General features: G+C 34.4%; 2 protein-coding genes across 23 annotated transcripts in view; both read left to right on the forward strand.

The window, feature by feature from the left end:
* The first annotated feature begins 1,337 nt into the window (after window positions 1–1,337).
* mtfmt (mitochondrial methionyl-tRNA formyltransferase) lies at window positions 1,338–9,849 on the forward strand. Its single transcript, NM_001077542.2, has 9 exons — window positions 1,338–1,857; window positions 1,940–2,140; window positions 3,171–3,293; window positions 3,395–3,497; window positions 5,295–5,370; window positions 5,491–5,582; window positions 5,938–6,016; window positions 6,613–6,689; window positions 9,472–9,849. Exons 1-9 carry the CDS (start codon window positions 1,634–1,636, stop codon window positions 9,667–9,669), a joined length of 1,173 nt encoding a protein of 390 aa, NP_001071010.2. The 5' UTR covers window positions 1,338–1,633; the 3' UTR covers window positions 9,670–9,849.
* Window positions 9,850–10,102: 253 nt separating this feature from the next.
* Window positions 10,103–18,946, forward strand: part of ppip5k1a (diphosphoinositol pentakisphosphate kinase 1a) — a 97,704-nt gene continuing 88,860 nt past the window's right edge. For all 22 annotated transcript variants that reach the window (XR_012382698.1, XR_012382694.1, XR_012382697.1 and 19 more), the window contains exons 1-3: window positions 10,103–10,166; window positions 14,128–14,627; window positions 16,628–16,823. Coding sequence is in view for 8 of the 22 variants with exons in the window: in XM_068222730.2 (XP_068078831.2) it covers window positions 14,478–14,627; window positions 16,628–16,823 (346 nt within the window). In the remaining 14 variants the exon portion in view is untranslated. The remainder of the gene's footprint in view (window positions 10,167–14,127; window positions 14,628–16,627; window positions 16,824–18,946) is intronic.

Here is an 18,946-nt window from a genome sequence, read left to right on the forward strand (position 1 = left end):
ATATGATAATAATGCAAAAAAAAAAAGTTTAAACAAAGAAATAGACGCACAAACACAGCCGATATATATATATATATATATATATATATATATATATATATATATATATATATATATATATATATATATATATATATCACATATATAACAACTTTAAAGATTTACAGTATAACCAAAATTCCTTTTGGAAAAATAAAAACAGTGGTTTTGTTTTAAGGCACTTGCATTTATAAATATAAAATTTCTCCAAAATTAGAATATTGTTCAATACAAATTGAATATTAACATCTTCCATAAATAAAAGAAAATATATTTTTTAGAAAATTGGGAGGTCAACTTTTTACACAAACATTTAACCACTCGAATGAATCAGACCAGCAGGTTCTGCTATATAAAAGTCTGGAGATGGGTAAATATTGAATATTTTAAAGTCTTTTTTTGGCTTTAGGAGGTATGGGGAAGGAAAGAAACAGTTCTTAATTTGGTTATAGAGCTCCTGGAAAATAAGAAAATACACATTATTTCTATTTGCTTGTATTGGAAATTTATCTTGGGTAAATATTGATTTTATTAGGCATTACACTCCGAATAAAATCTTGTGCATTTATCAACAAATAAGGCAGATAATGTGTCATGCATTGTCACACAGCGATGTTAAATATAGATTGATTGGAAGATATTTTAAAACACATTACGTGTGTGTGTGTGTGTGTGTGTGTATATATATATATATATATATATATATATATAATATCAGAATTATTAGCCCAGAAGAAATTTTAAACACCATTTTAGGGTCAAAACTATTAGCCCCTTTAGGCAAATAGTTTTTTGGATAGTCTACAGAACAAACCATCATTATACAATAACTTGCCTAATTACACTAACCTGCCTAGTTAACCTAATTAACCTGGTTAAATGTCACATTAAGCTGTATAGAAGTGTCTTGAAAAATATAAAGTCAAATATTATTTACTGTCATCATGATGTATATATGAGATTATTAACTTTCTTTGGAAGTTCTGCAGTTTTACTATAGCCTCTAATTTTTTTGTAAAGATATGTGAAGATCTATGCACGTGATTACAAATAGAATCTCTTATTATCCAGAAATGATTTTTCTCTTCATATATATGGAAAGTCCATATTTATTATGGAAAGTTCAAACTTTTTCTCACCCAATGGCATTCAGGTTTTAAGGTTCTAATGCTCCAAAAAAGTCTGTGAATGTGAACTAAATCCAGTTGGAAAGCAAAAACTGCACGTCAAGATTGAATGAAGAAAGGTTACAGTAGTTGTGCTGGTTCAAAAAAGCTTTTATTTGAGACGCAAAGCGGAAACGACGTCAACGTCAACATGGCGCCGCACACATACGCCAGTGTGTACATCTAATTCTTAACCGTAACCTTGCTACTGTCATCTACTGCTTTGGGGAAAAACGGATTAGTATAATGAGCCAACTTTGGAAACGTGATTCTAAAAATGCCAAGGTTGTCTCACCTGAAGTTGTCATAGAATATTAGCATGACTTTCTGACTTCTGCGTGCTTAACGTTAATGGAGGACTGATGGTTTTGTAACTTCGCTAGCTGTTAATGGCAGTTTCTGTCATTTATGAAATCTTACATTAAAGTATGTGGAACTTAAACTTCTTAAAGCTCACAGACCCAGGTCGTTTGCTGTCTCAGAGACTTTGTAGCATCTGTTTCACGCGCCATAGAAGAGGCTTATTTCTCTTGGGCAGAAGCAAATCTTTAGTAACTCAAACACAGTCTGCGTCTAAACCGCCCTGGAGAATACTGTTCTTTGGAAGTGATGATTTTGCTCTGGAGTCACTGAAGCTGCTTCATTTGTCTCGGTAATGACATCCAGGATGTTATTGTATTATTGTCCGTTATGACCTTGCTGTGTTATTCATGTTATTCATCTGTATTCATTAGAAATGACAATAAAGCTGGAGTCGTCGATGCACTTGAGGTCGTGACGCTGTCCCGTGATGCTCCGGTCAGGAAATATGCAGAGCAGCACAGACTTCCGCTTCACCACTGGCCAGATGTGGACATGAGTACACACTTTGATGTTGGTGTGGTGGTGTCATTTGGCAGCTTAATCAAGGAAAACATCATCAACAAAATGCCATAGTACGTTATAAGGGTTCATCAAACGAATGTGACTTCAGCATGTCCATAATTAGTTTGTTATTATGTTTTGATGAGATTTTTTTCGGAAGTAATTTATTCCAACTTTTCCAAACGTAATTAATGGTCTTAATAATGCTTTTAATTTTGTATGTAGTCTTTAATAAGGGCTGTATAATTGTCATCAAAGCCTGGAGGTGAAGTGCCTTGTATAATTCATTGAGTTATGAAAATTTTTTTTCACAATTCTTTACTCAGCAAAGTGTCTGAAACTTGCTGTTTTATACTTTTGGAGACCTAAAGTGGGTAGGTTAAACTGGTAGATTAAAGGTTTAAATCAGGTTTAACATCTTATACTTTACCTTAATTCTCAAAATATTTACTTCACAACTTGTATTTTGTCTCCTTGCTGCACCATTAATTATTCTTTTTTTTTTTTTTTTTTTTAGTTAAGAGTTTGACCGCATTATTGACTTTTTAGTGTGATTATTTCTTGTTTGGTTTATTAACTTATTGCAAAAATAGAAAGATATTTGTACATGAAAATAGAAACACATTGATTCCAATCCCTCATCCATAAACAAAATAAAAATTACAAATTATCAGTCTGTCACTACATAAAGAAATACACATTTAAAAAGCCTAGCTACAGTGCCTATAATGTAGAAAACACATGCTGGATCATTAGAATTTAGTAATACTTAATGTACAATCAATGTGCACATGTACATCAACAAACAATAATTACAATCACACAATCCACAGATCTGCATTTGAAAAACTGTAAGGCTCAGATTGACAGTCGGTAGATGTTGTTTTCACAGACAGAGTGATTAATTTAAGTCTGATTTATAACCTGTAAAAGAAAAGATCAGTTCACTTCCAGTCCCATTTAAAAACTGCACATCACTCATCAACGTTAATGTACAAAATGAATAGTAATTATTAAGATTGATAGAGTGGAGACTGTACAACTACTGTCTGTTGTGATCTCATCTTATAATAGATCATCATTTCTTTTTATTCTTTGTAGTGGTATCCTGAATGTGCACCCTAGTCTTTTGCCACGCTGGCGGGGATCTGCTCCAATATTTCATACAATTCTGAACGGTGACAGTGTCACAGGAGTGACTATCATGCAAATAAGACCGAAGAGGTAAATGCTGTGTTTATTCTAGGCAGGACCTATGAAAGATTAACTAAAATATGCTAAATACCTCTGTATAATTGCCTGACATGACTTTTATTTCTTGTCAGATTTGATGTGGGACCCATTCTTCAGCAAGAGGTGTACGAGATTCCGAAGAACTGCACTGCTGAAGAGCTCGGAGCTACTTTGGCAGATATGGGTTCCAGAATGGTCAGTTACTCCTATAAATGCACTTTTCATTAAAACATCACGCATTGTCTCAAGCACAACCCCCTTACTGTAAAACACATTTTTACAGTACTGTCCTGCTGATAATGATTCCAGAAGGCTTTTTTTTATTAAATGAACTCTCTTAAAGACATTTTAAAAAAGTGACACCAGGAAATGTTACAAAAAAAACTAAATTTAATTTATGTATTCATTTGTTTGTTGATTTTAATTTTATATTTAATATTGAAATGTTCTTGCCATGAAAATAGCCTTGGTTGCTGACATGGCATTAAATAAAAAAGTACATTACATTTTATCAAAACCTTAAAGGCAAATCTAAATGCAAAAACTAAATTCACAGAATCCCTGACATTCTGGTTATTCAATCTCTTTAAAAAACATATCACTGTACTCAAAATCAAACAAAGATATCAAGTCATACACATATACTGTATACACACACATAAACATGTTCTTAATGTTGCTAGTTTTCAAACTAGTGCTAAGTATTTAAGTTAAATAAGTAGTAAACTAAATATTTTATCATGGTTTCCACAAAGATATCTATTAGTACTACTGTTTTTAAAATTAACAATAAGAAAGTGCAAAAAAGGAAAAAGAAAATGCATTTTTATGCACCAAATCAGTACAATAATGATTTTTGAGCAATCATTGACACTGAAGCCTGAAGTGATGGTATGTACTAGTTCAAAAGGTTTCTGTTTGGCCTTTATTTTAACCAAATGAATGCAGTCTGGGAAAACAAAATAAATACATTTTGCATACAAGGAAAACAGAACTACGGAGGATTCTCTAAATGCCACAACACTTTTAAAACTCTACAGTTTATGTTAGATTGATGTTTGGGGATTTTAGTTCTGTTATATATTATACTGTTATAATATATATATTATCACATATTTTGTTAAATAAGTTGAAAGAGTTGGGGATGAACCATTATTATAATTAGATGCTATTCAAAGATGAGATAGTGTATCAAAGTGTAATATTTGTGTACAGTGTATGAAGCCAACAGACGTTTCATCTTTATGACAAATTCTTTATCATTATTTAATGTTTTAACCAATGTTAATGTTAACATTGCTAAAGCTAATTGAACTGATTGACAGTGTCCTTAAAATTCAATTCAATCTCAGTCTAGCTTTGTTTAGAATTTAGCATTGTGTCTTAAATAGATGCAACGGATAGCAACACACAATAAAGATTTATTCCCCATGTTATTCGTTACTTGTCCTAACCAGCCATGACCATTTTGTTAGTTAACTAATTTACTAAGTAAATAAAGTAGTTTCTGCTCAGTGCTCTCATCATAGGTCATGGAAATTCAGCCTTGTAGTAACAGAAAGTCAGTGAAAATCAAGAAGTCATGGAATTTGTGAAAATTTGCAATTTTGTAAAGTTAGTCTGCTCTCTCAATTGCCTAAGAAAAAAAAACAACGAGAGACAAAAAAGAAAGATTAACATATCAGACAGGTTTAGGGAAACAGTAAAATATTAAGAACCCCTAACTTTATATCATATTGTATCATAAATTTCATACAAATACAGTCCATCTGTTCTTCCTTTCCTTGAAAACAGCTCAAGACCTTGACATTACTAGTGCAATCTTCAACATTTTTGAGTTACAGTACAAAAAGGAATGATTCATTTATTTACAGTGGGCTGGTTATTCTGTTTTGTTTTTTTCATCCACACTATTTAGCATGAAACAGTTAACATAAGCATAGTTAACTTTAACCACTTACAAAAAAAACTGTGTCTTATTTAAATCAACAGTTGATGGACACTTTAACAAATCTACCAGAAAGAATAGCAAACAGAAAAGAGCAACCTAAAGAGGGTGCATCATTGGGTAAGCTTGCTTTTCTGATAATTTCCAAAACAGTGTGTCAGCAAATTCAGAAACTTATAATTTTACAATGTGAAAATATGAAAACGGATTACTACATTAACCATTTATCTGTTTCTTCAGCTCCTAAGATCAGTTCCACAATGGCCTGGATAATATGGGAAGAGCACAGTTGTGACTACATTGACCGACTGTTTCGGGCTATTGGATTTCGGGTACAGTAGAACTAAAAACATCTTAAAGGGAAAGTTCACACAAAAGTGAAAATCTACTTATTATTTACTCGAGGTCAAGTGGTGCTAGACTTGTATTTCTTAATTTTTTCTTTCTTTCTGTAAGACACAAAACAAGATATTCAGAAGAATATTGTAAAAAAGCAGCCATTATCATCTATAGTAAGAAAAAAAAACTATAAAAATCAATGGCTGATTTTTCTAACATTCCTTATTATAGCTTCCTTTGTGCTCAACAGAAGAAAGTAATTGACATTTTTTAGGCTCTTTAAGGAACATATTAACTTACCTCAGTTATATTTTAGCCATTGCTAACCATTTTTGTTTTCTCAATCAGATTCCTTTAAGAACAATGTGGATGGGCAATCCTATCAAACTTCTGGACTATGTTGGCAAACGCTGTGTGTCATTTACAGGTAACCAGCAGAGTGGATGATTATTTAATGATGGCATAGGAGTTTTTATAGATTTCCAGTTTTTTCATTCTTCCAGATATCTATATGGGTGTAGAGGGGTTATCCAACGTTGAATTAGTTTGAAATATGTTTCTTCATTGTATTATTCTGACATTACAATGTCAGAACAATATGTATCTGACTGTGTACTAAGGTATATATATATATAAAATAGGGTACGACTTCATTTTGTTGACTAAAGGTTGCATTGCAACTACATGGCAAATACTTCTTATTTAAGTATTACTAGACTGTCTGTTTAATATCTGCTGATACTGCTCTTTCAACAGACATTTAACTGACCATAAGAAACTTTGCAAGTACATATCAACTTACACTAACCCTAACCTAACCGTCAACATATAATCTAATGAGAATTATTTGGCATGTAGATGTAATGTAACCTAAATTCAACAAAATGCGTTAAAGGGGCCATCAAAATAAAGTGATACCAAAATTGGTTTTAATGCTAACTAATAGCTAATGCTAACTTGCTTTGTTTGTCTACTGGAAGAAGGAATATAAGTGATTACATTTTCTTTCACCTTTCTCTGCAGCTTCTCCGTTTTTATCTACAGTGCCTGGGACTCTCCATTATCAGAAAGAGTCCAATACCTTACTCGTTCGCTGCAAGGTATGCACTTAAGTGTTAAGAGTGTTACCAAGCACGCTGTCCACTGGCACAGAAGGAAAAACAAAATCGATCTAGTTTTTACAGAAATTAATTTAAAATCACTGCTCACAGTGCGTTCCCTCCATACCACTGAACACATGCAGCTAAAATGACATGATTTACACCAAGTGTCCAATCCTGCTTCTGGAGAGTCACTGGCCTACACATCTGAACTAGCTAATCATAATATTAATAGGTAACTTTATAGACAGGTGTTTTAAGGCAGGTTTGGACAGAAGATTTGTCTGCTACTTCTCTATGATCAAATCTCTGGTTCCACCACATCCAAAAGCTGGTCTACTTGACTGAAATCTGGTGACTGTGGAGGTCATTCAAGTAAAATGAATTTATTGTCACATTTAAGAAATTGGTTTCCGATTAAAACAAAAATAATGGCTTTGTTGATGTTTTGCTGATGTATACATACAAGCGCCTTTAACTGACATTGAAGAATTTGAATTTATTTGGATCCCATTAGCTACTCTGTCTTATTTATTGTCACAAACATATTTAACAAAATATCTATACCTTATTTTCCTTCAATAAATTCCTATACACCAATCATTTATAAATACAGATTTCCCTAATAATTCTTTAAATTCTTTTAATAATCTTTTTTTCCTAGTTAGCCTGATTAATGATAGCAGTAAGAAATGGCATCATTTTATACCCTTAAAGCATTGGGGAGTAAAAACCTAACCTCAGTTTCTTGTTTATTATCATATCCAAGTAAATAGACATTAGATTGGGATTGATTATTCTGATTAGATGAAGACACTACATATTTTGAATAAAATCAATACTATTCTTGTAACTTTTATAAGAAAAAAAAATCCTCATAAAAATTATGATTGAACCACTGAAGGCATATGAGCAGTTTTGAGGATGTTTTTGGTACCTCTTTGCACTTTGATCATCTCAGGAGGGTTAGAGAGCTTTCGGATTTCATATAAAATATCTTTATTTGTGTTCTGAAAATTAACGAAGGTCTCAGGGGTTTGGAATGACATGAGGGAACATGCCTGATCGAGACTGTTTGGCTCATTATGAGAGACCTCTATGAACTGAACTGAGCGTGTCTGATATACATACAAAATGTGCAGAGCAGTGGATCTCTGGGAGCAGGATTAAAATCACTTGGTTTACCTAATTAGGTGACTGCTGTATAACTGTACACAGCCAGTGTTGTTGTCAAGGGGACAGGGCTGATGATCAAAGAGAGGCACAAAAACAAATCTTTACTCTGCAGTGTACATAAGTGCTGTTAGAGATATTGGAAAAATCTGACATTGCAATATTTTTTTCTGCAATATGAATATAATTTCACCAGAGGATTTAAATAGCTCTATTTTGAAATATATCATTCATTTAGATCGACTGGGATGATCAGTCTTGCTTTTTCTATGTGGTGCATTTGCATAAATTATAATAAATTACAACCTAAAATAAATACATAAACCATGCTTTGTGAATTTCTAGAGAGCCTAAAAGTATTCAAGTACAGAAATTGAACAATAAAATGTAAAATAGCACAGCCATCCTTGTATAAATAATTAAAAACAGGTCAAATTTAATAATATCTGTATTTTTAACCTCTAATAAATCATATCCTGCTATGTGACTCTTGCGGATACACACATTGCAATATCGATGCTCATTGTTCAGCCCTAGTTATCATCATTGTTTTTTATTTTAAAAATACCTTATATATATTTAGATTTATAGCTCGATTTTACAGCTCGGTTCTGTTTTTATGTGAAGGTTATATTTGGAGTTTTAAGTTTTTAATCTAAATTATTTTCTATGGGTTTAGTGCTAACTATTTTACTGTTCACTTCAATTAATCTTTATTTGTATAGGGCTTTTACAATGTAGATTGTGTCAAAGCAGCTTCACATAGAAGATTATAATGAATTAAAACAGTCAATTCAGTTTTCAGAGTTCATTTCTGTTCAATGTGGTTTAATATTCAAATGGTTTAATACGTTCGATAACACTATATATTCATTTTAGAACAGTGTTAGCAGTGTTGGGGGAGAGTTACATTTGAAAGTAATTCAATACAGTATTGAGTTACTCCCTAAAAAAGTAACTAGTTGCAATAATTGGTTACTTTTTTATGGTAAGTAATGTGTTGTGTTACTTTTGAGTTACTTTTGCGTTACCTGTCTGAGACTTGATCTCTTTCAGAACTAGTTTTTTTTTTTTTCTTTATTTTTTTAAGAAGAGCTCTGCTATTAACAACACACTGTATAACAATCATTTAGCTTTAATAAACACAAAAATGCTTTTGAAAGTTTAAAGCAATGTGTTTACTACTTCTGTTTTGTACTAATTGTCCTAAGTAAAATCACTGTCCATTGAGACAATCCCCTTTTCCTTTTCTTTGATGTGATCAAAATAACAAACACCTTCTCTGCGTGATTGGTTGTGGCTACTTTCATTCAGCAGTTAATTTAAAAAAAAGCAAATTTATTAAACTAAAAAAATAACCTGTTACATTTTCAAAAAGTAACTGAAATATTATGACTTTAAAAAAAACAATGTGTTACTTTACTCGATATATAGAAAAGTAATGTTATTATGTAACTGGCGTTACTTGTACTGCGTTACCCCAACACTGAGTGTTAGTGTTTTCATTCCAACATGCATAGCTTTAACGTTACACACATTCTACAAAGTTAACGATGTGTCATGTATTCAGTGTTTGTTTTCAGATTTTTTTTTCCACCACAATTTTTAGGATGGCTGGGTCGGATTCAAAACGGTGATGTTCAAGAAAAGGCTGTCAGCAACTGATTTCTTTAACGGATATCTCCATCAAAGCATGTTGAAGAAATGTCCCAACTCAAACACCTGTCGCTTCCAGAGTTATAAAGAGACTCGATTTCCAAGAGAACAGGACCATAACATCCTACTACAGAAAAACACTTCACTTTGAAGCCTACCTACACTGCTATCATGGCATAATCAGTCACATATAAACAGCTCGGACATGTATTTGAAAACGTTTTTGTCTGTTTTAAGACAATGAATTGATAATCGACTGTATATTTGCAGATCTCTAGCAGTGAGTGATGTGTGATAGAATGTGCATACAATAAAATTATTTTTGACATAATTTGGATGGTGATTGTTTGATTCTGGTCCTCTAAAGAAGGTTTCTGTCAAAAGAAATATCAGTTTCATCATAAGAAATCACTTACTACTGATACTCCAAACACTGATGCAAAGTCCTGCTGCAGCTAACGTTACGTACATCCCGCCCTCTCATTGCCTCACATAGGCCGAGCATGTCTGTCTGTCAACAAATAAAACTCTCTCATTGGCTGAAGCATTTGTTTATCCTTGCGTCCGAAGTAAAGTTCGGTTTCACTAACAACCTGTCAAATCCCAGGACAGCTGTGAAACCGTCAGCACCGCTACACATTTCACATAGTAAGTCATCACTGGATAACGCCGCTTATGTTCTTATTGCATGAAACTACAGTTTATCAATATCTTCTAATCCGAATTTAGTTATCTGCCGCTGTCATTGAGTTTTTATAGTAGCTAATGAAAAGTATCGTTTACGTTGAGCTAACGAATAGCCGTGTTGCTAGCTAGCAAATCTTCACAACCTAACGTAGTCACGTTTACTCTATAAGGAACGTTATTTGTAAATGGAAAGCGGCAAGATAAATATTTTAAAATCAGTATTCCCTGCTGTAATGTTTAGGGTTTCAGTAGACTGTTATGTAATGTTCCCATGATTGTTTGCTTGTTATAAAGGGAAAACAGTGTTCATTGATGTGGGGCTTTGAAACTGTTACCTAGTAACCTGATACGTAGACTGTCCTGTCACAGTTACACACGCGTAATACTATGTTTTCATATACGTGCAGTGTGAAATTACATACACATTATTCATAAACCGATGAACACACACGTCACCTTCGCTATTTAACAATTGCACAATTTGTATAGCATGTTGGTGTAGGTGTACAGCTTATGCAGGGCTCATTGACAACCTCTAGAGCTGTTGGAGATCCTCGAGCAATTGAACAGGTGTAAATAGGGGATTTTAAGAGTCTAATACTTCTGAAGTTCTAATACTATGTGCAGCTGAGAGATAATCGTGTTAAGTATGGAACCAGCTTTACCCAAAATAACGTGTCAGTAATGGTTTCAAAGTATGGTCAATTGAAAATAACTGAACATAATAAAATAACCTTTTTTTTTGAGAATTTAGTTAATTTTAGTAGAATTTAGTGCTTGTAATCTATATGCGTGTTTATTTATCATTCAAGTTGTTATATATGATTATTTAAGTGTATTTTAAATATGAAAACCAGTTATTATGAAAATGTATGCATGTATGATCGCAAGTAAACAACTATGCAATATCAGGAGCAAAAGAGGAAATGGGATTCAGAATCGTTCAGGCTTGCTATCCCCACCTTCATGTTTTGGAGTTGATTCTGTACAGAAAAATGTTTGCTGTGAAAGCAGGTTTGTAAACTGAGACACTGGGGAGTCATTTTCCTGTTTAGAGACTAAACAAAAACTACAACCTAAGTACAGATGAGTTTATAATTCGGTCAATCTGGGAACGGGAAAGGCTGATTTTGCAGTGTGACACAAACCTCTGAGAAGAGAGCTCTGTGGTCAGTCTCGACTGGAGAATTCGCTGACGTGAGGGCAGAAAGTGTAACATGAGTGCCAGCATGATAATTAAGCACTGTGACACAAGCAAAGAGTGCTGTTATTTTGAATGTATTTAAAAAGCAAGCTCATACATTTCTTCTTTTACAAGAAACCAAAAAAAAAACTTTGAATGTCATCAAGACTAAACCAGTTAGAAAGCTATTAAGTAAACTGTTTTGTAGACTGATTTTAGCACAACTGTAATGATTCGCTATGACGGCACTCCACCGAAACTAAAGCAAAGCAAGTTATAGGGCTAACAGAGATTCCAGTTCCTCTGTCCGTTTTGCCAAAGCTTTGATGCCTTAAGAATTTAATGAAGGGATCTCAAAGTATTCCACATGAATAGAGCCGATTAGTTTTCTGATCACTTTAGTTACTGATTTTACTTTTACATTTTTAGTTTTTTTTGGAAATATATTTAAATAAGCACATTTGATTTGCTGTAATGCTGAGAAAAGAGTATATAACAGTTTAAATATTTACTTGTTGTGCATCGATGAATTTGCTCTTCAGTGTTTGGACTTTCAGCAGTGAAAACTAAACCACACTGAACTAAACTAAACTAAACTGAACTTCAACTCTGAAATCCAGACTGACACAGTTTCAGTTTACTAGGACTTCTGTGTTAAGCTGCTTTGACATTGTAAAAGTCCTATAGAAATAAAGATGAATTGACTTGAATTAGTTTTTTTGCAGCAAACCTTAATAAAATATAATGTAAGAAGGAAAAAACTTTAACTAAAATGTTCACAGCACTGTTATCATGGTTATGTCAAATAATTAGGATCAGATCAAATGATGTTTTGTATTTGTGACATGTTTAGTCAGTGCTCAAAAGATATGATAAACATCATTTCAAAAATTATTTTAAAACATCAAATTGTGCTTCAAAAATCACATAACTTTTTTTAATTGGTGAATTTGTTTGGTGTTACACCGAATAAACACAGATAGCAATATAAGCATTGTAAATTTAGGTTTCACACAGACTTTAACTGAAAAAGACAAATACAAAAATCACTCACTGTTCTTAACTGAATACCTTTTAGTCAGTATAAATGATTTTTTATTTAATTCGTAAAGTGAACATAGATTTTTCTTATTTAAAGATGTAGTTAACCAAAACATTTTTAAACTCTGTCATCATTTATTCTCCTTTTACTTGTTGCAAAGCTGTTTGATGTTTTTCTTTCTGTTGAACACAAAAGAAAATATTTTGAAGAAAGGAAATAAAAGAAATAAACTCATAAAGGTTTACCACCACTTAAGGAGGAGAGAAATATCTAAGTTTTGGCAAACAATCTCAATCAAAATGTATATTTAAAATTTGTTTAAGCTTCTATATAGGGCTTTACAATATATTATTTTAGCATTGCAATGTTTGCATCTGCAATCGTCACATCTCAAGATCTTCATTGTCGAATCGAGATTAAAGTTGACCAGAAGCCACAGTTGAAAACACTCATGAAATTATAAAGTTTGATTTGATTTGATTTATTTATTTCAAGCAAAAATATCATACCTGAAAATTAACAAAAAAAATTAATTTAAACATAGTCGAAATGGAGCGGGATGAAGCACAAGCTTATTATTTTCCCACCTCTTTACCACACACATAATTCTTCTATGAGGTCAACTTATTTCTTCTTTTACTCATCTCTTTTTTTTACATAAGACGTATGAGCTTTGCATGAGACATATTTTATCCTTTTGTCATCTTTGACATATATTATATGTTTGATTTCATTTGTACATTTACATTTTATAAAGTTACTGAAATGCTTGTCATTTGCAAGTGTTTTTAGGACTTGTGACTGTGTGAACATCTCAAGCCAGATAAATCCTTCAGACATAAGACATTATAATGTTTGTAACTATAAAAAAGATGAATTGTAACTGTATAACCGTGTTATACTCGTGTATAACTGTGTTATACTTGACATTTGACAACTCAGTTTGTGTACCTGAATATTGCTAGACTCCCAGAAACCTGTTTATTTCACTTGCATTTTTGCTTTACTGTCTCTTATCAATGTCATTTATCAATTGCTTCTCAATACTTATGATTGATTTATTGTATTTTATGCAGATGACTTTTTCCAAATAGAACTATACCAGTCATCTGGTGAAAATGTACTCAATATGACAATATGCATCACATGGGAAGAAAAAGTATTGCTATGTCATTTTTGTCCAATATTGTGCAGCCCTACTTCCATTTATGATATTTGAGTGTTGTATTTGTTTATTTATCACTGTTTATATGTGAACAACTAGTCAATTACGCGTATGGGTTGCTTTTAGATCTCTTTTTTACTTTTTGTAGCTTCACATTCAGTGAGACAAATCCCTTAGGTTTCAAATATCAAATATATATTTATTTGTGTTTTAAACATATAGCAAATATAATTATATACATCTGACATGCTATTGATGGCAGACTGTTTGTCAATGATCCCTTTCATTCAATAAGAAAAATACAAACCTCTGTTGCCCCTTTGCTAATACAAACATCACTCCACATCCACTCCAATAGAGATGATGATTTACATACAGATTCACTGACTGATTAAGCCTATTGGTGGATGAGGAGATTCCCCCTAAAAATGTGTAAAGCCCTTTAAGTGTCCAGAAAAGCGCCATATTAATGGATGGAATTATTATTATTATTATAATCATAATTATTATTATTTTTTGTTTGTTTTTCTAGGAAACAAGATGCTTCATTTCATCCTCCAGTTCAGTCTTTGAGTACATCAGGACACCTGGAGAAAAACTTCTTCCAAAATACAACCAAAAAGCTCCAGTATTCAGCAGAATGGATTTGTGTTATCGATCCATCACTTCATATCCTTCCCAATAACTATTTCCCCGTACACTGGCAGGCGTCATTCAGCCTTTTTATCTCTTCTCGGACCCTCACACACAAAACTGATAAACCCCACCACAGCTCTTGCAGGCTGGGTACAAAGCTGGTTTGGCCTCGTGCCCTTCCAGCTGGGTGTGGTATTGTGAGATGGCGCGGCAGGAAGCAGTGGGTTGCTGCCGCTGTGGACTGTAATGTCAGAGCCCAGCAGCCCCGGCGAGAGCCAGCGCGGCGCTCCCAGATTCTTCGTGGGCTGCGCGGAGGATGAGAGCGAGGGCCTGGACGACTACGCCAGCATGAGGACAGACATGGAGCTGTACGAAGACGACCTGGAGGATGACTCGGTATGGATTGAGTGCCTTTTCTGATGAAGGGGTTTTGCAGGAAATGTTTTTATTAGGGATGCTCTGATCAGGATTTTTGCAGCCGATGCCAAATATCGATTTCTTGTCATGGTGATTGGCTGATACAGAGTACGGATTCTGATGCTTTAAGCCTTATAATGCATAAAGCACATTTTCCTCTAAGTATGATACTTGAGTGTATATCTCTCCAAAGAGAATAAATGAAAGATGCTGCATACAATACCTTAAACACAACTCATAACCATTTAGCTGTGAACATGTCATGGCCAGAAGTAGCTTTAAAGAAAACAATAGATGAAACAGAAAAAAAGGTAAGAAAAACGACTTACAATGTAATTTGGAAACATGGCAAATGAAATAGAATTCAACATGTCTCAATCAAGAAAAAGTTTGCACTTGCAATTGGTTAATGAGATCGGCCATTAAACAGTCATTAAATGTGATTATCTGCTGATAACAATCTCCGGCCAATCGATCTGAGCATCTCTACTTCTTATGCCTGGTTTAGTAGTTTTAGGACATAAACATCGGTCAGGAAATTTTCCTTGAGCATGGTCATAAAACTATGTTTTCCCCTAAATTTAGCTCTTTTATTACTATTATATTTTTTCTTCATTTGATGAACTAAATTTATTTCTGATTCTGTAACTTTTAGTGACTCGATGTTGATAGTTTTAACAGTTTAACTTTAATTTTAATAGTTTTTACTATAGTTTTAATATTTTAGGCAGTTTCAGAAACTTTAAAAGGTTTGTTACTACCATTATCAACAATATTCTTAAATTTTCTGGTAACACTGTAGTTTAATTCTTGCTATTAACTGCCGGCTTATTACCTGCCTGTTAATGCTTTATTAAAAGTTTTTTAAGTAGCTTTTTAATATTTACTTATTTCTACACCTCTGATCCTACCCAAAACCTAATCCCAACTTCCATCTTACTAACTGGTAATAAGCAGCTAATTTTTATTTATTTTCTCACGTCAAATGTTTATTTTGACATGTTTTTTTGACGATGCTTTGGTCTTTGTGTGTATGTCTAATTATTGTCGCTTTTCTCAGAATATATATATAGTGTATAAATATATATATATATATATATATGTTATTTATTTTCTCAGTATTGGGTTGCGGCTGAAAATGCATCCGCTGCGTAAAACATATGCGTGATAAGTTGGCAGTTCATTCTGCTGTGGCAACCTCTGATAAATAATGGAATAAATAAAAATATTATTTATAGTTCAGCCAAAAATGAACTTAAAAAATAACTTAAATATAATACAATTTCTTTCTTCTGTTGACCACAAAAGAAGATATTTTGAAGAATGATGGAAACCTGTAACCATTGACACACACACACACAAAAGATATTTTGAAAAATGCTGGGAAAAGATAAGCATTGACGTCCATAGTAGAAAAACAAATGCTCAAAAATATATTTTTGTGTATGTGTGTGTGTTCAACAGATGAATTAGTCAAAGGGTGAGCAAATGGTAACAGAATTGTTAATTTTGGGTGAACTTTCCCTTTATGTGAGCTCTGAATATGATGTTTATGTGCTCAAAGTAAAGCAATAGATGCTTAAAACATTACAAGCTTCAAAAGTTCTTGATTATATGTAGTAAACAAAATCATACAGAAGACAACAGTTAACAAATAAACAGTGTCTTAGTTTAACCTTTTAGAACTGACCACATGAGTTTGTCCTCCCTCATGCAGTTTTGTCCTGAGTTTGGCATGTCTAGGTCAGGGGTACCCAAACTTGTCTTGGAGGGCCGGTGGCCTGCATATTTCAGTTCCAACCCCAATTAAACCACCTGAATCAGCTAATCAAGCTCATCCTAGTTATACTAAAACTTCCAGGCAAATGTGTTGAAGGAAGTTGGAACTAAACTATGCAGGACACTGGCCCTCCAGGACCGAGTTTGGGCATCCCTGGTCTAGGTAGATGCTCATTTAAATCTTTCTTTTGTCTCTAAAGCCTCCAGAGCGTCAGATCGTGATGGGGATTTGCTGTATGATGAAGAAATCCAAGTCCAAACCCATGACTCAAATCTTGGAGCGCCTTTGCAAGTTTGAGTACATAACAGTGGTCATCTTTCCTGAGGATGTCATTCTAAATGAGCCGGTTGAGAAGTGGCCACTCTGCGACTGCCTGATCTCATTTCACTCCAAAGGTATGTCTTGGGTTTTTGCCCTTTAAGCCTGTTGAAGATCAAGTTTCTTTACTGAAGTCTGAAATATAAAACGAGTCAATGAAGCAGTCCTGCGTCATTAAAGGGATAGTTCACCCAAAAATGAAAATTGTCTCATCATTTACTCATCATCTATTTAACAGATTAGTTTGGAAGTCAATGGGTCCCATCAACCGTCCATGGTTATTAAAGTTAACGAAAATAAACGAAAAGTAGAATATTCATTAACTGAAATAAAAATACAAAAAACTAGAACTAACTAAAACTGTATTGTCTAAAGTTATATTGATAACATAGTATATATATTATTTACATAATGCTTTCAGCATATTATAATAGCTTGTCACCCAGTAATAAGCACAATTATTTGGCAAAATTAACGTTAAAGTTAGCGGCATCCATCCCCAAATATACAATCTCATTGAAGCTCCAAGTGTTTTCACAAGAGAGAAGTTAAAGGCTTAAAGTCTTTGGATGCCAACAATAATGTTCTGTGTGGTCATGTGCAAGAAATAATGTTCCATGATTATCAGATTCAATACTATGTACTACGTAGTCCAACATGCCTGAATGACTACCGGCCTGTAGCACTCACACCCATCATCATGAAGTGCTTCGAGCGGTTGGTCCTGGCACATCTAAAAGACTCTCTGCCACCCACACTGGACCCACATTAGTTTGCCTACCGTGGCAACAGGAGCACAGAGGATGCAGTCTCTATAGCACTACACTCTGTACTCACACACCTGGACAATAAAAACACTTATGCACGAATGCTGTTTGTGGACTTCAGCTTAGCATTCAACACTGTCATACCCTCCAAGTTACTGATCAAACTAAGGAACCTGGATATCGACACATCACTCTGCAACTGGATTATGGACTTTCTGACTAACAGACCTCAGAATGTTAGATCAGGCCACATCTGCTCCACCACCGTCACACTCAACACTGGTGTACCACAGGGCTGTGTGCTGAGCCCCTTCCTCTACTCCCTTTTTACCGTTGACTGTAGGCCTGTTAATAGATCCAACACCATCATCAAATTTGCAGATGACACCACAGTGATTGGTCTAATCAGCAACAATGATGAGACGGCCTACAGGGAGGAGATACAGCATATGGCCACTTGGTGCACCGACAATAATCTGCTCCTTAACACCAACAAGACCAAGGAGCTCATTGTGGACTTCAGAAAGGGACGAACAGGCTCACATGATCCCATCCACATCAATGGGATGGCCGTTGAGCCTGTCTCATCCTTTAAGTTCCTGGGGACCCACATCTCAAAGGACCTTTCCTGGACCACCAACACCTCCAGCCTGATCAAGAAGGCTCACCAGTGCCTATTCTTCTTAAGGCAACTGAAGAAGAACCAGCTTTCATCAGCCGTCTTGGTAAACTTTTACCGCTGCACAATAGAGAGCATCCTGACAAACTGTGTCACAGTCTGGTATGGAAGCTGCTCTGTTGCTTAGCGTAAGGCACTGCAGCGGGTGGTGAAAACTGCCTAACGCATCACAGGGACCACACTGCCAGCCATAGAGGACATCCAGAAGAAACACTGTTTGCGCCGAGCACGCAGTATTCTGAAGGACACCTTTCACCCTGCTCACAGACAGTTTTCTCTCCTGCCCTCCGGCAGGCGCTTCAGGCTCCCCTGGACAAAAACCAGCAGACTGAGGAACAGCTTTTTCCCCAGAGCTGTCTCCCTCCTGAACTCTGCCCCACACTGACTCTTTTGCCCCCTTCAATACACACCCCACACTCCTCTAACTTAAACTCCTCGCAATAACTGCACTGTTTAACATTTGCACATTTAAAATTTGCACATTCACTGCACCACATTGAACTGTTTACTTATTGAACTGTACGTACCCACTGCATATGGGCATTTGTAATTATGTACACATCCACTATACATATACACTTGTAATCATGCTTATTTATCTGCATACTACTGACTATTAATAGCAATCTGTGCATATATTCATATATTGTAACATATACACCTGTAATCATTTTCATCTATCCCTGTGCATATATTCATATATTGTAACATATACACTTGTAATCATGTTCATCTATCCCTGTACATATATTCA

The sequence above is a fragment of the Danio rerio genome, chromosome 7 (genome assembly GCF_049306965.1).
Source record: "Danio rerio strain Tuebingen ecotype United States chromosome 7, GRCz12tu, whole genome shotgun sequence".
Taxonomy (NCBI): domain Eukaryota; kingdom Metazoa; phylum Chordata; class Actinopteri; order Cypriniformes; family Danionidae; genus Danio; species Danio rerio.

Bases quoted from the DNA above. Each gene is read 5' to 3' on its own strand.
- mtfmt (NM_001077542.2), top strand. From the start codon at position 1,634: ATGTGGAACTTAAACTTCTTAAAGCTCACAGACCCAGGTCGTTTGCTG. The intron at 3,498-5,294 runs GTCAGTTACTCC...TTAAATCAACAG, and splicing joins CAGATATGGGTTCCAGAATG to TTGATGGACACTTTAACAAA. The intron at 6,690-9,471 runs GTATGCACTTAA...CACAATTTTTAG, and splicing joins CCTTACTCGTTCGCTGCAAG to GATGGCTGGGTCGGATTCAA.